The 19,892-nt window shown below is 35.9% G+C and overlaps 1 protein-coding gene across 5 annotated transcripts in view; it reads right to left on the bottom strand.

The window, feature by feature from the left end:
* LOC109055088 (potassium voltage-gated channel subfamily H member 7-like) overlaps nt 1-19,892 on the bottom strand; it is a 52,936-nt gene extending 33,044 nt beyond the window's left edge. For 3 of the 5 annotated variants that reach the window (XM_042725501.1, XM_042725503.1, XM_042725502.1), the window contains exons 1-2: nt 18,829-19,892; nt 15,582-15,812 (exon numbers count right to left, since the gene is read on the bottom strand). In XM_042725501.1, the coding sequence (XP_042581435.1) occupies nt 15,582-15,812; nt 18,829-18,904 (307 nt within the window). In that variant the 5' untranslated portion in view covers nt 18,905-19,892. The remainder of the gene's footprint in view (nt 1-15,581; nt 15,813-18,828) is intronic. The other 2 variants (XM_042725500.1, XM_042725504.1) reach the window with 1 other exon arrangement.

Here is a 19,892-nt window from a genome sequence, read left to right as displayed (position 1 = left end):
TTAACGATGGGATGCATCGATTGTAAAAAGTTGGCATTTGTATCGCAATGCATCTTTTCCAAAACCTGACTTGAAATAATATAACAAATCAATCGGGGCTAAAGAAGTTCCATAAACAACAAATTAAGTTCACACAATCACACTAATTTGTGGACGCTTAAGCAGCTTTTCATGTCAATCATGCATCAAATCGATCCAGCATGGCAAACTGTCAGCAGTTGCATACACGCACGCTAAACAGACAGAGCGCAATAGAATGGTAGCTAAATAATTCTGAGTAAAATATGATTATGCTAAAATAATTGTGCCTTTTGTAGAATTTTTAACTTATATATGTGTATGTTTATGACAGCAGTAACTGTAAAGAGACTATTGTAATGGGTAAACAAAATAAAAGCTAATACAGTCCTAATTGAGCTCAAATGAGTTAATGTGTGTTTTTTACAGCAGTTAAAATGTAGTCTTTTTTGTTATTTATTTTCATTTTTTAATTTAGTGATTTTAATGTTTTAAATAGCTATTTTAGATTGTAATGTTCTGCTATCTGTTCTGCTAACTATACTGTAAAAGGAGCAGCTGTCATAAAACCAGAGAGAAAGGCTGCATGGCTATTATAGTGCAGTATGTGAGAGAGTCAGCAGTAATATCATTCCATTCCTATTGGTCAGTGTTAAAGAAGCTCAGCTTAGCCTTACAGTTAGCCTGCCCTGGACCAGGTTAGTTTTCCAGCATATGTTGCAACAGTAACTGAGGTTGATCTATGTTAAATAAAGTGAAAGTGACATACAGCCAAGTATGGTGACCCATACTCAGAATTCATACTCTGCATTTGACCCATCCAAAGTGCACGCACAAAGCAGTGAACACACAAACACACACACAAACCCCAAGCAGTGGGCAGCCATTTACCCAGGGAGCAGTTGGGGGTTTGGTGCCTTGGTCAAGGGCAACTCTGTCATGGTATTGCAGGCCCGAGACTCGAACCCACAACCTTAGGGTTAGGAGTCAAACTCTCTAACCATTAGGCCACGACTTCCCCTAAATTTTCTTTATGGAACCAAAGCATTTGACAATGAGTGAGACTAACTGAAATAAGCCTGGCTTATTTGATCAACTTGTTTTATGAAACAGGCCTCGAGGCGTTAGAAGTCAGAGGACACTTAAGTTAATTGATGATTTGCTGTCTGTCTGAAGCAAAGAAATAAAAGCGATCATATTTTTTCCATTGCATCATATTGCATCAAATTGCATTGTGTTGAATCGAATCGAATAGAAATTGGATTGCACTGGATCGTAATGGGGTGAATCGTATTGTATCGCATCGGTAGGTGTTTCATATGTATCTTTAATGTATTGTATCGTTGGCTATGCATCAAGATGCGTATCGCATCAGCATCAGTTATGAGATGTACATCCCTACTACATAAAAAGTTGATCTCTGTTCAACTGTGTCACATCACCAGTGGTCACTGTCACTCATGTAGATGGAAACTGCAACTTCAGGTCTCTGCAAATCGCTGTCAGAGTGATCTCCCTTTCAGTGCGATGAGTTCATCTGCTTTGACAGCTACTCATGTCAGTTTATTGAGAATTATCTCAACAACAATTGGAGAGCAGTACAGAGTTTACCGTGACAAGAATACCCTGTTCGATTATTCCGGCCTGCAGGAGCAGCCGTTGTGTGTGAACCTGTAGACTCAGCTTGATTTAGAATCAACTTGTTTGAACGATCACATATCAATTAGAAAGACACACAGAAGAAAGAAGTAGTGTTTGTTTGTCTGCTTTATTTGGCCATGTGATCTATAAATAAATCCGAGCTTTCGTCTTGTGTGCCCAATGTTTCTCTGTCAATCAGTGATATTATTAGCAGCTGTGCACACACGTACACACACACCACAGAGCTTCTACAATCACCACCTGCAGAACATCTATAAAACAAACACTCATACACACCTGGAACTAACAACAGCAATCAGTACTTAAATAGCTCAGATAAACAATATCATCAGTATGGCAGCTACAATGACACAGTTCGGAGAACATCAACTTCATGGTTATATATATCATCTCTATGGGTTTTCTATACTTTTGTGCAAAGGCAAATCACAGTAACTACTGTATATAATTGCTCTAAAATTAATGATAATTGACAGCAAATCCGTCTATAATGTGTCCAGTGACGCAATGTTTTTTTTTTTCAAAAATTTTCCAAAAGAAGTGTAAAAATAGAATAGAACAGAACAGAACAGAACAGAACAGAATAGAATAGAATAGAATAAGAAAAAGAGAACAGAATCACAAAATTAATATTGGTATTGTTTTAGAAATTCATGAAATTGATCTTTTTTAAAATGAAAATTGTATTGTATTGTTAGGCTTTCAGTATGTTTCCCTGTAGGTTTATAACAGTACTTTAATGATGCTTTAAAGGGCAAATAGTAAATAGTTTCCAGGTATTATTTAAAAACATTTTCCAGTTAAAAATCTTCAATTTTTCACAGCATAAATGGATGTTTATACAGGAAAAATATTGCTGCCTTTATATTTTACGGGGTCCCGCAATAGATTAATTATATTTGAAGGTGGCATCAAAATGTTTGAAAAACCCTGCTGTAAAACTGGTGATTTGGCTTAACTATGCTCAGATTCAGATAAAACGGACTGTGATAACTGATAGAAAATCAACAGAAATTCAGTCCAGTACATCTGAGTTTAGAGTTGGAATAAAATGTGTTTAGCCTCAGTCAGACGGCACAGCTTTGGGAAAAAAAAACCCTCAAAGCTGTGCTGATGAAATTAACATTTCTTCACTATTAGTCATGGTAGACATCATATTTCATTAAACTGGAATAAAATGGGGCTGTGAAGGATACACACTAAGTCCATTCAGTGGGTTGTGGGTACTGTGGTCTGCTTTGGTGCCAATTGTTCAGCCTGGTCAACTAATTAAAAAGAAAATAAATCTATCCAAAATCATACTCTAATCTACAAATTTATGAATTGCAATCTTTCTGTTAGATAAAGTCTATGACAGAGTGTGTTCTGTATGGGTTTTGTGCAGTAATGTAGCATCTAGGCGAATAGGTATTTCATATCAAAGTATTCTGTGTATTTTCACACAGCTGGAACACTGTATAGACTAATTAGTAGCCAGGACTGCAAAGTTTTAAAATGAATGATACCGATAAAATGTACTAACGAATTTAATGTAATCTATCCCTCTCTTTCTGCAGTTGACGAATGGAATACGAGAGGCAGGTATGCCCAGAGTAAGCAGGCTATGACCCTCCACTACATCACTGTCAATATTACCACATAATGCAATACATCCTGGGACAGGGAGAGAGATGCAGCACGATCACTCTAGGCCATGTGGAAAAATCTGTAAGAAAAGCATTTTAAGCTCCAGTAGTTCATTTTTAGATTTTACCATGTCAGAAACTTGATGATGGACAGATGTTTCATGCTCTATAACAACTTTCTAACTCCACATCTTGAATCCACTTCCTCTTCAGAAAACTGAAAACTGTCTGTCTTGTTCACACATCTTTATATAATAAAATCTAAGAGTGACAGAAAAAAGTACTATAAAATAATAAAGACTAAAATCAACTACACTACATTATCATAAAAGGTACAGTATAAAATTTGTGCCATCTAAAAATATCAACAAAAAGGATACAACAATGAAGTAAATCTTTAAAAAACTAGCCTGGAATGGTATCTTCCAGAGTTTATGATGCCATTTGGATTCTTTGGATATTGGCTTAGCTCTGTGTGGAATGGAATTTATTGCATGACTGAGCATAAATATCCATTTTACGGCAGAAAATGTGTGCGGAGTGCAACAACCTGTCAGTTTTAATCTCAAACAGTCCTGGTTGGTTATGTTCGGAATTAACCTAGGTGAGAGGCAAATTGAGGAAACCATCGGGAAATTCTTGTTTGTGTGTGTGTGTGTAGACTGAAAGGACAAGAGAAGCTTAAGAGATTAGCCCTATGGAACTGAATAAGTGCTTTAAACGCTTGAATTTCATGCTGCTTTGGTGCAGCTTTAAATGAATTAAGTTGTCTAGTGGGGCAGATGAAAAACCTCCAGCAAATTTGTATATTTCTATATTTTTTTTGGATAAAAAATTCAGATTTTTAGCATACAGTATATTATTATTTAATACTATAATATTAAAGTTAGGCTATATATAAACCAATTTTCCATTGATGAATGTCCAAAAAAGGGATCTTTTTAATTAGACAAAAAACTCTGTTCTTCATCATGCAAAGAAATTTTTATTGACTAATAAAAAAGATCAATAGGACATACAGGACAATTATTTCTAGTTCTTGGTTTGAGAAAGTGTTTGAAATTAATGGTATATGTTTTGTGTATATATTTGTGAACATACACACACATAAACAAACATACACATGTTTGTGCAATGGGGACGTACAGAGGTACTTTAAAATCGACCCATTACCATGACTTCCATAAATAAAGAATGAATCTGTTGACCCAATGACGTCTTAAAGGAAATGTGATCTGATGCTTGTCTTGAGTGTGTAAAGCAGGAGAAACAACAGTCAAACTGGCAAGATACACTGAAAGAGGTTAACAGGACACATTGAGCTCTCAGCATTAATGAGTTAAAACTATTAAAGAGTTAAGCCATATTTACATTTACATTTAGTCATTTAGCAGATGCTTTTATCCAAAGTGACTTATAATGAGGACAATGGAAGCAATCAAAATTAACAAAATAGCATCGATATGCAAGTGCTATAATAAGTCTCAGTTAGCTTAATGGAGTATAAGTAGCAAGGTTTTTTAAATCATATAATAAATAAAAAGAAAGCGAAAAAAATAAAATAAAAAGATAAAATAGGAAAAGAATAGAGCAAGCTAGTGTTAGAGGCCTTTTTTGCTTTTTTTAATTGTATAATAAATAAAAGAAAAATAGATACAATACAAAAAGATTAGATAAACTAGTGTTAGTTTCTTTTTTTTTAAGAAAACAAGCTGTTAGTAAATAAATAGAGTGCAAGTCTAAAGGGAGCATTTTTTTTAAGAATAGAATTAGAATAAAAAGTTCAAATAAAGATGGAATAGATGTGTTTTTAAGACATTTCTTTTTAGCTGATTCTTGAAGACGGCTTAGGACTGCTCGGATACAGTTTGGCTGGTCATTCCACCAGGAGGGAACATTTAATTAAAAAATATTTCAAATAAAGCTTCTATAGGGCACATAAGTCTGAAGTAATGAATTTAGGTAAAGGGGGGCAGAGCCAGTGGTGGTTTTGTAAGCAAACAATGCCTTGAATTTTATGTGAGCAGCTATTGGTAGCCAGTGCAAATTGATAAACAGAGGTGTGACTTGCATTCTTTCCGGCTTTTTAAAAATGAATCTTGAATCTTTGACTTCAGTTTTGTGAAACTATACATAAAAAATATCTGCATGAAACAAACAGCAGACGAGCTGAATGAGACGCAGATTCACTCTCTGCCAGCAGGTGGCGCTTAAAGCGTTTCTTGGTTTCCTCTGTAAACAACGCAGCGCTGCACTTATGAACTATAATATGCATTATACAGAGGCAAGATGAAAAGTAAAAATACCATCCAAGCTTTTCTAAAAACAGTAAGTTACCCTTAGACATAAATTCAAATAAACTCATACTCCTATTTGAATCGCGATTGTTTAGCATCTCAACTGATTTGAATCGTCACATATTTGAATCGATTTTCAACCAGCTCGCGGCTAATCACATCCCTAGTGGTAATATTAAGCTTGCCATTGCCAATTGGTATAAAAATAACAGAGCTGAATTTATCTGGATACTGGATTTATTGACAATCAATATTTTTTGCTTCACCAGTATCTCCAGTACACCAGTAAATGTGGTTTTATTTGTCAAAAATGTAATTTAATCAGCCTGACAAATTAGGTTACAGCACCAAAAGTAATTTTTGTGGGTTAAATCAAGTAAGCAGCAATGCCTGCATTGTTTTTTTGTTATCAAGATACTGTGAGCTATTTCTACCTGATCTGACCTCGTCTTGTAACAACAGTGAGATTTGTTGCTGATTGTAACCCAATATTATCAGATTGATTCAGTCATATAAGATAAGAAATTTGACTTGAATAATACCAGTATATTCACGTTATCACAAAAAATGCAGTTTTATCATGTCACATAGAAACACTGGGTCTCACACACTAAGGCTAACTTCACACTACAGGACTTTAAATGTACGCAGATCGCTGTGTTGTTCAGACTATAGGACTTGATTATCTGTCTTGAAGTCATTGTGATGTTCACACTACGCAACACTACGTAAATGATTCGCAACAGGGGGAGACACACTACACGAGCTGACAGCAACTCTGTCACCCAACAACTCTACACAATCCCAAAACCACGTTTTGACACTAAAAGACACAGGAGTTGAACGTGAATGACACGAATCAAGTAGTGAAACAGGAGTTGTTTATTTGAAAATAGACATCGGGAAGAAATTAGTGCTGCAAGCTGTTTGTGTGATGATCTGTTCTGAAAAAAATTTGCTCCATTTCTTGTCTCCAAACATTTCTTAAAGCCATGTTGCTGATGCCTTTTTTTCTTCCGCTGACCTCAACCCATGCCTTGCTCTCTCACTAGCTGCAGCTTGTCGAGACACCTGTCACCACGTGATGTAGAGTCAGCTGACCGGTCCAGATATTTAGCATGCTAGATATTTGTTTGGCATCTGCAAAGTGTCGGCAACGCGTCAGCGAGCCTCTTTGATGCATCGTTGAGTAGTTTACACACAAAGAATGGCGAGTGCAGATTACATGCTGATTTTCCCCCGATCACAGCCCGACCTGTCGGCGAGCTTGTTAACTTGCAAATCAGGCTTAAAATCCTAGTGTGAACTTAGCCTAACAGTCACGAATCCTATTCAATACAAAGTGGTTTTAATAGCGGCTCCCTGATGCCCGTAATTTATATACAGTCGCCTATACTTACCCAACAATGTAATTGCGAGATCGCGATGTCAGCTTAAAACCGTGATGTCTGTCAGCCATCGGTGATGGACGATGGCATCGTCTATCGGCCCAACCATACTTATCTGTTTCATGACCACATTTTTGATAAATAAAGCTTTGCAGATGGAACCATACGCTTCACGCTCTGATTACTCCGTAACACTAACCATGTGCATGCACAAATTTGTGTGTGATATCTGCATACAAACATTTTCATGAACAAATCATGATTTATCAATAACTTTGTACTAAAATGAAGTTAGTTATGCAAGGCTGTGGGGAAACCCCTTTTTTATTTTGGGTGTGTTTAAAGTCAATTATGGTAGATCATTTAGAATACTCCAAATCAATTAGCATTACAGCGAGATTAAGAACAAATTTGTGTGCATGTATGCATGTGTTATGTCAAATGTTTTAGAGAGAAGTTCTCCTTTGTGAATAAATATGAATAATCTGCAATTATAAGTGAATGAGACCAACTCACTCACTGGTGCATCTTATTTGCTTGAACGTTCACAAGTGTGTACGGTTGTTGCCATGTTGGTATGACGTCATACACAAGTTTTGTAAGAAAGTTGAAAATTTTTTCTTTCCAAGCTGAACAATCATAGTGATCAGAGCCACACTGTTGCTCAGCCAGAGAATAAATGTTTCTCAAAGGATTTTTTTTTTTTTTTGTCTTTGATGAAATAGTACTGCCATGTGAAACCAGCACTATTATTGTAGTACAGTTTTAGCAGCATTATTATGGGTTTGATCATGCTGTTTTCTTTCAAACTCTGACAAGTTTCCTGAGCAGCAGCTGCATCGATCAGGCGACCATCACACCATTGCTCAGGTTGCAATTTTCATTTCATTTCAAGTGTCCTGAGCTGAACTATGTAATGTATAGGGGAAGAGCTGTTAAAGAATTTTGCAGCTCTGCCACATTGGTTGTCCCCTTCACTTACAGGAGACACAATCCTCAGTTTCTCTGTCTGTGTGTTAATTCCCACTGTTACTTGAGATGTTAAGTATGCACCCCCTTAAAGGTCGAGCTTTCCTGAGAGAACTTTGACCAAAGTAATGCATATACAGTTGCACTACTAAAAATGTTGGGTGAAAAAGCGGCTCAACTCTAAGCAGAAGCTCTAATAAATAATGGCTGACAAATCACATGATTCAAATTTATTCCCAAAACAATATTCCCATGTCCTATCTTAAGGTAACATGTTTTCTAATTAGAAGGGCATGATCTGTTTTCTATAGAATGAATCTTAGAAATGCTCTGAAGCAGTGTGCATGTTCATTTTCTTCTTTATATGAACATACAGAATGTATAAAGCTCAGTTCTTGTTTCAAGACGATGGAAATTTCAGTAGATTGAATTTCCACTATCAATAATTAAACTTACAGAGCCTGTGGAGACTTCTTTAAACAGAGTAATCCATACGCACCTACACACCAGCACACACACATACACACACACACATACACACACACACACACACACACACACACACACACACACACACACACACACACACACAAAAGCATTCACATTCACCCATCATGCCTTTTCAAAATGATACAGAAAAGAGCATTCATACACTCCATTCGGTCTAGCTTTCCTCTTTTTCTTTATGGAACCGTTGACATTTTTCCTGAATGATGCTTTCTTGTGCAATGCATTCAGCAATGTTCACCATTACCATGCACGTACGTGCTGATGTGCTTGTTTGCGTTTATGTGTAAAGGTATATATTATGTTTATGAGTATATCCTGAATGTATAAGGTGTAGAAACTGTCTGGCTGAATTATTCATTGTCTGCAATCTCAATTTCCCAGTGCAGCCATCCAATGCAAACACACACACACACATACACACACTGGTTAAAGCACTGTGACTGATTGGTCTTTGAGGAGGAGGTGAAAGGTTGGTTATAACCGCACTACTTGAGAGACAGAAAACACTGTAACACACTCACACAACTGATGGTCAACATGTCAGGCAGCCCATTATGAGGCTGATGCTCTATTTTTTCCAAAAATGATCAGGCGAGTTGTTTTACTTGTTTGTCTGAGTGAGAGTAAATGTCCAAGACTACCCAACTATTCACAACTCCAAGAAAGTTCTGTCATTAACTAATGTGAAGACCTATCTACATTTACTTATTGCACGTCTTGTATGTCTAGTGTAAATTCTTTTGAGGCTGAGTCTTTGAATGCATCTCAAAAGCATTTACACTTCATCTTTTCATAATTGGACAGAAGCATAAAGTGACCTTGTGTAACTAAATGCAGACTAAATGATCTGAGAAGTGCCAGCATACGTCACCAGAGAGAAGTCTAACATTTCATTGGAAGACCAAGTTCTGACATTACAATTAAGAATTCATTGAAGCATGGGTCAATTTGTAAACAGGAATTTCTGGGACTACATTGAAAAAAATGTTTACATAAAAATGTGCTTCATGTAGTTACATCTAAGTTATTGTATATTTTATTTAATACAGTGAAGACTATGCAGTGATATTTTATATGTAATTGTGCTATTGCTTGTAATTTAAGTTATTGTTTTATTACTAACTGTTATTTTAACTAATTTTAATATTTTATATTAGTTAGGCTAGCATTTTTTGCTATAGTATCGAAACTGAAATCTAGAATTGTGAAATTTCACTGGTATCTAGGTGCCAACCTTATGTATTAGAATAGGTTACATGAGTAAAAACAAAGAAAACAATACCTATTTTATTTATCTATATATATATTTATACTTTGGTGGGGCCAGTGAAAATCTCTAGCACTGAGCCCCGTTCCCATCATATTATTATTTTTAATCACTAAATACATTACGTTATACTGACAAAACAGAGGGTTAGATCAGATAGAAACAGCTCCTTAAGCTAACAAGTTACATTTTTATACAACGTAAAAAGCAATATGCACCCAATCTCAGAATTTCGGTTGTTCTATGATGGTCAGTACACATGTTGTTAGAGGCTGAGACTAGAATGAATGTGCCCTGTTGTCTTGTAGAACTAAAGATGAGGCCAGTCATGTTAACACAATCCCCATCTGACTGTTGAGCTCATGGGTTCAGAATGACTATCTGTATCTCTTTACAGAGCTCTAACACTCATCTGCTCAGTGCTTCTCTAATTCTACTCATAGTGATGAGATAAGGTTTGTAGTCTGCCAGGACGTGTATACTGTATGTGTGTTTACGGTCTGGTAGGAATAAAACACATCAGTATTTCCTCAAACAAACCTGTGATATTCTTCTTCCTTTTGCAGAGTGTTAAAAGCATTTACAATCAGACAAAGCATTTTACATTCTTGATAAAAATAATAATGACCAGTGCTGATAGGGTTAGTTTCTGCTATATTGCTGTGGGTTAACATTACAGCAGTGCAGTCTGTGTCTCTGTTCCCCTGAGCAGAGACTCCAAACATCATACCTACCAAATGCACAAGAGCTATAAATACCTCTTTCTGTGTGTGTGTGTCCTCCTCTCTCTTCTGTCTCTGCCAAAGTGAAACTGTAACATTTAATCGGCTCATAATAGAAAGAGGATCTGTATCGACAGATTTCATTTTCACAGAATTAGGATACAAGATACAGAGGCACAAGTGTGAATAATTCCAATTTCATTAGAAAGTAAATCCAGGTGATTATGTGTGCTAGACGAACAGAGTTTGGAAAGAAGGCAATAATTGAGCCAGATGTTAAAGCGAGTGAATTTTAAATGTATGAATACATTATACATTCACCTTATACATTCAGGACTCTCATTATTTGCCATTCATCACCTGATGTCTGTACTAACAGCATTTATACAGCCTTTGACAAGGTTGTGTTCAGTCTTTAAAATGACTGGTACATGGAGCTGCGTGTTGATTGGTGGAGCCGTGTGTTAATAAACACAGCTCATTAATCATACAGAGAGGCCCGCAGGCCAACATGACAGCATATGTTCATTAGCGAAGCAAAGCGCAAAGAATAAAAGACAGAGAGAGTCATGTGTCACTCTTTTCCAAACATTTCCATATCTGACTGACAATATAAACTGTCACGAGCCCATGAGCCTATAGTGTTATTTACCCCCAAACAAAAACCTTAAACATCATCTAAAAATCCTATTTGATCACACATCATAAGTTCAGTACAACAGTAACAAAAAATATAATGCTTTGCAGATTGATGGCTCGTGTACAATGTTACAATATGTTAATTAAGAATTACAGTAAATGTAAATTAAGGATCTATTAATAACTTTATTATATTTGTTATTGCTATTTTTAGGGATACATTCTCAACATGACATACTCAAGAACAGATTATAAAGGACTTGAGATGAAACCACAATTTACACAATGTTTCAAATATAACTAAGAAAGCAAGAAGTGAGAAGGATTGTGGGTAATGCATTGCAGCATGAAAACATACAAAGCTGAATGCAAAAATACTGTAAGAATTGGCTTTAGCTGAATTGTATTATTTATTTTATTCCTATTGAATGAATGAAATCCTTTGCAGCAGGGAATGTGCCAAGCCAGCAGTGTAGGATAACAGTGTCTTCTCGAACAGGAAGTCTCAGAAGAATTATGCAGGGCTATCACATTCTACAGCAATATAAATGCTAAATAAGGCATGACCTATACTCATGAGGACCTAGCTTTGTATGGCACAATTCAGTGTGTGTGTGTGTGTGTGTGTGTGTGTGTGTGTGTGTGTGTGTGTGTGTGTGTGTGTGTGTGTGTGTGTGTGTGTGTGACTAATGTAACTGAATAAGGTCTAATATGACCACACACTGTTAAAGGTTTTTCAGTGGTTCTTTGCAGCAAACCTCTTCAGCAAAGAACCCTCTTCTAATCAAAAACACTTTGTGTTGTATAGGGCGCTTGATTTGGCTATATGGTTAAAACATTCTTTATGTTGCATTATATTTTCTTCAGATCAGTGTTATAAACATAAATAGATTGGCTAAATTTAGTTTGAAATGTAATGCACAATGGTATCTGAGTATTTGAACTTACATTCACCCATACTGTATGTGCAATTTTTTATGCAGAATATAAATGCAAATTCAATTTCTACAACAGATTTCCATTTGCCATTTCTTATTACTATTTAATTTAAATATTAAACTGAATAAGTGATAATTATTAAAACAGAATTATACTTGCTGATGTTTAAAGTGTTAATGCAATAAAAGTAGCAAAATGTCATTTACACTCACAATTTGACATTTAAAGCTGAATTTCCATTAATACTGTGTGATGAATATAGCAAGTTCAGTAGGCTTCATGCTTCCATGAATAAGTGAAGGTGTCATATTTAAATGGAAATGAAGTGACTTTGTGAGATTTATACACTGATTGTGTTTAGTTTAAAAGTGAATAACTTAGAATGTTAAATGTCATCCAGTTTATAAAAAGAACACATTTATGGTTTGGTTTTGATGGAGTAATTGAGCCTTGACAACGGGGTCTAAGGAGATGAATAAGATATCATAGATGATATTATAAAAAAAAAACTAGAAAAAACTGTGTAGCTTAAAAATGTTTTACAATGACATAAAGATACAAAGCTCTTTTGTTCTACACGCACCTGCTCATCATTCACAGTTTAATGCATTTACAGTAGAAGCCACTAAAATCACTATAAAGAGCAGGTCCAGAATGTGCTGTGCTATGGCTCAGTGAGAGGAGAGCAGCCTCATTTACACCTCAGACAGAGAGAACTGAATTTATGTGTGGTCTCTGGGGTGGAAACCAACGTAATGACATGTCCATTAATTCATATGTTCATATGATGTCTTAAGAGACAGACAGAACAAAGTCAACTATGAAGAGAAGTCATGGAGTTTAATGAAGAAGGGATGTCAGATAAATTGCCGCTGATTTTATACTCAGAGCAGCATGACTGACAGAATTATATGAATGTTCACTCTAGGTAGGAACTCTATTTAAAAGGCCCCTAAACTGCTACTGAATTTTTAAAGGGCATGAATGATCTGTGATGGCTCTAATGCATTATATCCTTTTGTATAATGCACAATTACGAGTTTACACTTTCAATTAAGAGGGAATGTAATAGTTGTGGTTATGACTTCCATACTGAAGAAATTAGGTTTTTGCCCTGACAGCAGATAGAGTCTCCCATTATAGTTCTCCAGAGAATCATCTTGAGAGATGAAAGTTAAGAATGAAAATATGATGAGGAGAATATGATGAAATATGATGAGGAGAAAGTGTCTTTGCATGCACTGTGGTAACCAGATGAGAAATGTAAGGGCAGAATATTGATATTATTGAATGAAAGAATTCTCACCATGTGGACAGGGGCCTGGTTTGTGATGTTGTAAAGAAGTCTGACTATGTATTAAAATGTATTAATTCATTTAAATATGTATTAATTCATATAACCTAGCAAATATTTTTGTCCTTTATAGAGGTTATTTGTATTTACTTTCAGAGCATATATGCCAAATATTTCCTGATGAACACTCTCTCTTTTGTTTGTTTCTTTTTAAACTGGCTGACATCACAGTTGAAAAATTATATAGGAAAGAGTAACAATTTGTATATTATTTTGTGATTACAATTGTGTTTGACTGATTTGCCATTTTCTTGTAAATTAAAGGTTTATTTCACCCAAAAAATAAAATTCTGTAATTTCATTAGAAAAAAGTCTTTGTTAAAGCATTAAAAGCCATGAACCATGCCAACCAGCTATAAAGTGAATCACAACATTACAGATAGTACTTAAGGGAAATAACTACAATGCCAGGAAGCACTGCACATTACATAATCAAATTAAAACCATTGAGAAATATAAAAGCTGTTCATTATATCTATTGAAAAAATACATTTGACATTTAATGTAAAATGGATGGCTTCAACAGACGTACCAACGATTAACCTGGTAGCTCACAGTAGGTCTATCTTTTAAGTGCCCCGATTATGCCATTTTTACGGTTCCTAATATTGTTTTGGGAGTCTCCTACAATAGAATTACATGCATGCAAGGTCAAAAAACGCTTTTGTTTTCTCAAAATATGCATTTAATACCACCTCATTTTCCAGCGATTCTCAAACGATTCGTTCGAGGCAGTTCAAAGATTCAGTCTCTCTAAACCCCTCCTTTCCGTTAGTCGTCAGTAGAATGACGTGTTTGTGGGCGGGGTCAAGTTGTTCGCAGCTGGCCAACGTAGAACATAGGCACACATTATGCAAATATGTTACCCCATGATGAGTAGCCATCACAGAAGTGGGATTCGAATTACTAACGACTCGTCTAGGCTGTACAGAGTCATTTCTTTATTTTGGGAGACAATAACTTTATTTATCTTGCACTTTCAGCTTTACAACTTTGCAGATCGTTTACATTCACATACAGCTATACACTGCATGAAAGGCAATATTGTAAATGGCATAATAGGGCACTTTAAAGGCAAAAACGTGTTCTGTGTGATCAGTCCATTAAGCCTGTCACTGAGAAGTCAAAAAAAGGTTGTTAAATTGCACAGACACTGAAACTAAATTGCTTTTCCTCATCCAGGCAGATGAAGACAACAGCACAGTGATTAAAGGTCATTTACAATGACTAGCATCACAGAGTTTTCTAGTATTTTGGGGCTCGTGTTTAAATGGTCCCATAACAGTAAAAAGCCAGAACACCACCGCTCATGTGAATAGCATGTTTTTGTATTTAGGGGAAAGCCAATCTGGTAATTTTACGGTAATTTACAGGGTTTAATGTGTGTAAGGGGCTTATAATGATTCTTGTACAAGAAAGAAAAAATCTATGTCCTTTGTGGAGGACAAGAAGTCTTTCACTACATAGCTGAACAGGATAAAAAATTATCTCAGCTCTCAGCAGCAAAATTGTCGAAGACAATAGGAGCTGTCATTTCAGTCCTGACTTTAACTTCCTCTGCAATAATTCAAACACACTCTCTGCCTTTTACTCTTTCTCCTTTTCTCTCAGTTTATATTCCATATCCAAAGTATCAGTTTATTCCTAGAAAACCCATATAAAAGGAAATAAAGGTACTATTCAATAATAAAAAAGTGACATAGCCCAAAATACATTACAGTGACAAAGAAACAGGACAGAAATTTGACTCACAAATCAAAGTACATCATTAATGTGGAATTTAAAACTGAATGTGCCACTACCATCACCAAATGGAACTGCAAAAATAATAAATGCTTCAAAGATGTTTAACTCTCCCTGTCTGCCATTGGTCAGTCAACACATGGCTCCGCCCCAACTTTAATCTATTGGCTAGTTGGCAATATTTAACAACTAGTGTCACAGAGAAAAAGTGTGAATCAACTTAATAGCTTACATATAATTGTTTAATGGCATATTTTCTGCAACACTCTGTGTAAAACATTATTTTCCTTTTGCTTTAAGCAAAGGGCTTTTTTCCTTTCACTGATGTTTCAAATGAAGATTATAATAAGCAAAACATTAACTGACACCATAACATTCAGTAAACATAACCCATAGACTTTCTCAGGTTCATTGAACTACTATAAACACGTAAAGCTCACATACTCACCGTCCTTGCGGTGGTAGGTAATCTCCACTTTGCGTTCCTCCGAGCCCAGGAGAGCCTGTGCTACCTGCGCAATAGCATGCCGCTTGGTCAGCTGTCCGTGCAGGAAGTCACAGGTGCACGGCTTCTGCATGATGTCCGGCCGGGAAAACCCTGTCATCTCACAGAAGGCATCATTGCAGTAGATGATGGCACAGTTCTGGACACGTGCATTGGCTATGACAAATCTCTTGTCTGTAGAAACAGGCAGAAAATAGATTTTTGATATAAAGAAAAGTGGAGGTGAAAAGATATAATAAGTTATTTTCAAAGCTTTTATAAAAATGTTTTTTTTTTTTCTGCCATATGAGCACATGCAGAGTCAGTGTACACTGTAAAAAATAAGTGTCATTTTAACTGTACAATTTTGTAAAAACGCTACAAAAAAAAAGTGTTAATAGGTTAACAGTAAGTTCCTGTACTATATACAGGGAAAAACTGTAAAAGATCTAACCAGACATTTCATGTAATTTTACAGTAAAATGCTGTTAATTTTACAGTTTTTAGAAATAAAAAAAGAACAAATCAATGTATAATTTACAGTCAAAAACTGTAAACTGATATTCCCAGAATTCCCTGTGTGACGCTCCACATTTGAAAGTATTTTGTTTAAATAATCATGTTTTTTTAATAGTTTTTTTGTTATCAGTTGTACATTTGGGCTTTATGTTACATCTTCTGCTGTTTAAAGAAAGTTTATTGAATTGTTTAAGTATCGTCTGCACCATGATGGTGTTTTGTGTTTGCATGAATGACTTTGTGCACCTTCTATATATTAATATAAACTTCTGCTTGTGGCGAAGCTACTTGTGATGAACTTCGATTCTTCATGTGGCTTTCTCTTTTACCACCTGCATTATTATGGTGGTTGTCAGTATGTTAAAGGTACAAAACAGATTTTAATAGCAGTGTGCGTTGTTGAATTTACTGGTTTACATTAAAATTTTTCTTGTTTGTAAATAACAGTTTTATACTGTAAAATTTACAGTTTTTTGGCCGTAATTGTGTTTACAGTTTTTCTGTATTTTTTACAAAAGTATTCTGGCAACCACAGCTGCCAAAATTATTTTGTAAAAACTACAGACTTTTTTTTACACTGTATTTTTTACAAAAGTATTCTGGCAACCACAGCTGCCAAAAATTATTTTGTAAAAATTGATGAATCTGAACGTAGCAGTGTACCTTTAGTTTAGCAAATGTAGGGTTGTAAATTTGAGTCATTGGCTATGTTTACATGGATGCTTTTTGTTTAAATCAGAATTAAAAATTTTCTGATTGATGAATCTGAACGTAGTATTTAAATGAACACTATATAAAGTGATCAGGTTGATGTGCACATTTTACATGTCACAAGCTTCAATATCGGATTTGATCTTTTGACATTCACACACTGCATGAACATAGAGTTTCTAGATATTTGCACATACTATTCTCCTACCATTGCTTTTTTTCTTAGGTTTTAAAGAGCAGTCTTAAAATTGATCTATTTTGGGACCTAATTAGGAGACAACGAGCACAAGAAGCTTTGTGCCGTGCTGCTTTTATCAAGCAGTGAAATCGCCCAAATAAGCCGTCTGTGAATGAGAGTATGAAGTGAGGACTGATGGGACTTTGTTCTGCGCCACTTCACAGACGATGAGTGAAAGGAGAATTTTTGAATAACATGACACTCATTTATGACACTTGATTCTAAAAAAACAACAGCTCCTTCCATGCTTCACACGTACGAAATTTCTGCGCCATTGCACATGCAGTACTTTTCAGTTTTGGTTTTCAATCCGATCAAGGATTTACATGTCCTCTTAATCAGATTAGAAAAGATCTACACCACTCCTTCCAATCCGATTGAAATTTCATTTGGATCAAACTCAATCGGATCAATTAAGATGTTTACATGAAGGCTTTTCAGTCTGACTGAGCCGTCAATCTGATTGCTAACGGATTATTTGGTTTCTACTATTCACACCATTAAGCAAAAAAAACAAAACAAAAAAAAAAACCTTTTTTGCATTTGTAGGTGAATAATATTATTAACCGTTCATGCATTCATGATGGAAAGAAATTGTATTGCATCAATAAAATGTGAAAGTATAGACCAATATAAAGGAATATTTAGGGTTCAATAAGTAAAGCTCAATCAAGCAATTGTGGCATAATGTTGATAACCACTTGTCTCTCCCTTTCTTCAAAAAAGCAAATATCCAGGTTACTATGAGGCACTTACAACTTAAGTGAATTGGGCTAATTTGTACACTTTAGTATTGCAAAATTACAGCCACAAGACACAGACAATAAAGGTTAACATGATTTTACTTTGAAAACACATTTAGTAACCTTTTCCTGTAAAAAAAAGTTAAAAACAGCTTCACAGTTCACATTTTAACAGAAGAATTAATGTACAGTACTGTAGAGTGCTTTTACAAAATATGCTCCCCATTTTTTTTTTTAATTCTCCAAAATTGTCCCAGTTTATTTCCATTTTAAGAACCTATCCTCTTCTTCAACTTGAAGGAAACCCAAGACGAACCTAACTTATTTTTTTGTGGTAACCAACAATGATTGAGATGAACTGAACCCGTAACGTTCCTTTAAAAAACATTTACGCAAGTGGTCTTATCGCATAAATGTTCTTAATGTTTTGTCTACCAGAAATTGTCTTTCTCTATTAATTATTATTGATTATTATTATCTCTATTATTATATTTGAGAGAAAACAGCAGAGACAGTAAGGCATGGAAGAGTGATATTTTGGCAGTGGACACTGGGCCCCTCAGCTGAGCGCCCCTGGTAGTGTGAGTAAACACATTAACACTCAAACACAACACAAACGGTGACATTTTCAGAGGCTGACATGATGTTAGCTGAACACTGGGTGACAGAAATGGACAGTTTCCTCCCTAACGACTAACGGAGAAAGAGTCCAAACACTATCCAAAATCTATTGCGCTGTTAACCACTTAACTAATCAATGTTTACATCAATAATGAGAAACGGCTATATTACAGCGCTAATAAATCAAAGTGTCTATTTCTAAGTTTGGACATAGTAATAAGGCTAATATAAGTTGCACGATCAATGTGTGGAGGTAAATTCTCCCTATTTGGAGGTCAGACTAAACCGATAAACCGCAACTGAATCGCACCACATGCAGCTCTTTTTGTTGTAATGAAATAAACAAACGCTGCTGCAACATCTGGAAGATCATACTCACTTTGACCCTCGAATTTGCGGATGATAATCCCGAGAAACGTGTTCTGTGGCGCGACGTGACCTCGTCGCACCGGCATGATTGACGGCTGGTTGTGCGCCTTTGAATCCGTTGGATGAGCTTCAGGAGCGCTGCGCGAGGAAACGCGTTTCTTTGTGGGGGGTCATTCCGGCGACGTCTTCTCCTTCTTTCCGCCTTTAGATTGTTGCTTTCCGTGATTCATTCCCGTTTTTGTCTTCACCCGTAGTCGCTGTTTGATACGAAAGACGAGAAAACGAGGCGCTCTGTGAGGAGGCTGCGGGTCTGAGCAGCATCTCAATCGAACTGAAACCCACCGATGTGACAAACGGCCACAAACTGACAGTAGTGACGTCTGTCTCTCCGCGAGGGGCCCTCGCGCACTGCGCGCGACGCTGTGTAAGGTGCTGAAACGGTATCAGTGTTGCGCGAGAGAAACCCGGGAGGAGGGCACAGTTCACACGGATCGCTCTCCGCAAACCACGTCAAACAACACGACACGTGAGGTTTTCTTTTTCCACCTTTAGGATATCAATGACAGTGAACTTAAGAGCGGCTGGGACTAAATTAGACAGGTCAATTACAGTGTTATCTGGATCTATAAATTAAAGAGTGTTTATGCAAAAAATGCGACAGCAAATGTCTACATTTTAACGTGTCAAAACATGAAAAGTAAATAGGTTCGACCTTTGCAAAGTGCTTATTCGAAAGTAGGGTAAATTTGGGACTGTCCATGGTGCTGGAAAAACTCCAGAAAGAGAGCGTTCCTCCAATAACGATAAAAAGAATAAATGAACTTTGACTGAAAGAGAGAAAGATTCCACATTAATAATTTAGAATACAGAAAAGCTTTTTTTTTTATTTCATTTTTTTTAATCAAAGAACAGCCTTCATAATAAAAATCAGCTTTCGATAAAACATAATCAGCAAGCAAAAAATCGAAATGGCGGGTGAAGTAACGTTAGGCTTTTACGAATAAGGAAAGTGTTTAAACCTTTGTTTATTTATAATAAATAAAAAATGGAAAACGTATAACATCCTTTGTATTA

Source organism: Cyprinus carpio, chromosome B6, assembly GCF_018340385.1.
Source record: "Cyprinus carpio isolate SPL01 chromosome B6, ASM1834038v1, whole genome shotgun sequence".
Lineage (NCBI taxonomy): Eukaryota > Metazoa > Chordata > Actinopteri > Cypriniformes > Cyprinidae > Cyprinus > Cyprinus carpio.
Note: the sequence above shows the minus strand (reverse complement) of the source record. Positions and strands in the feature narration are given on the sequence as shown.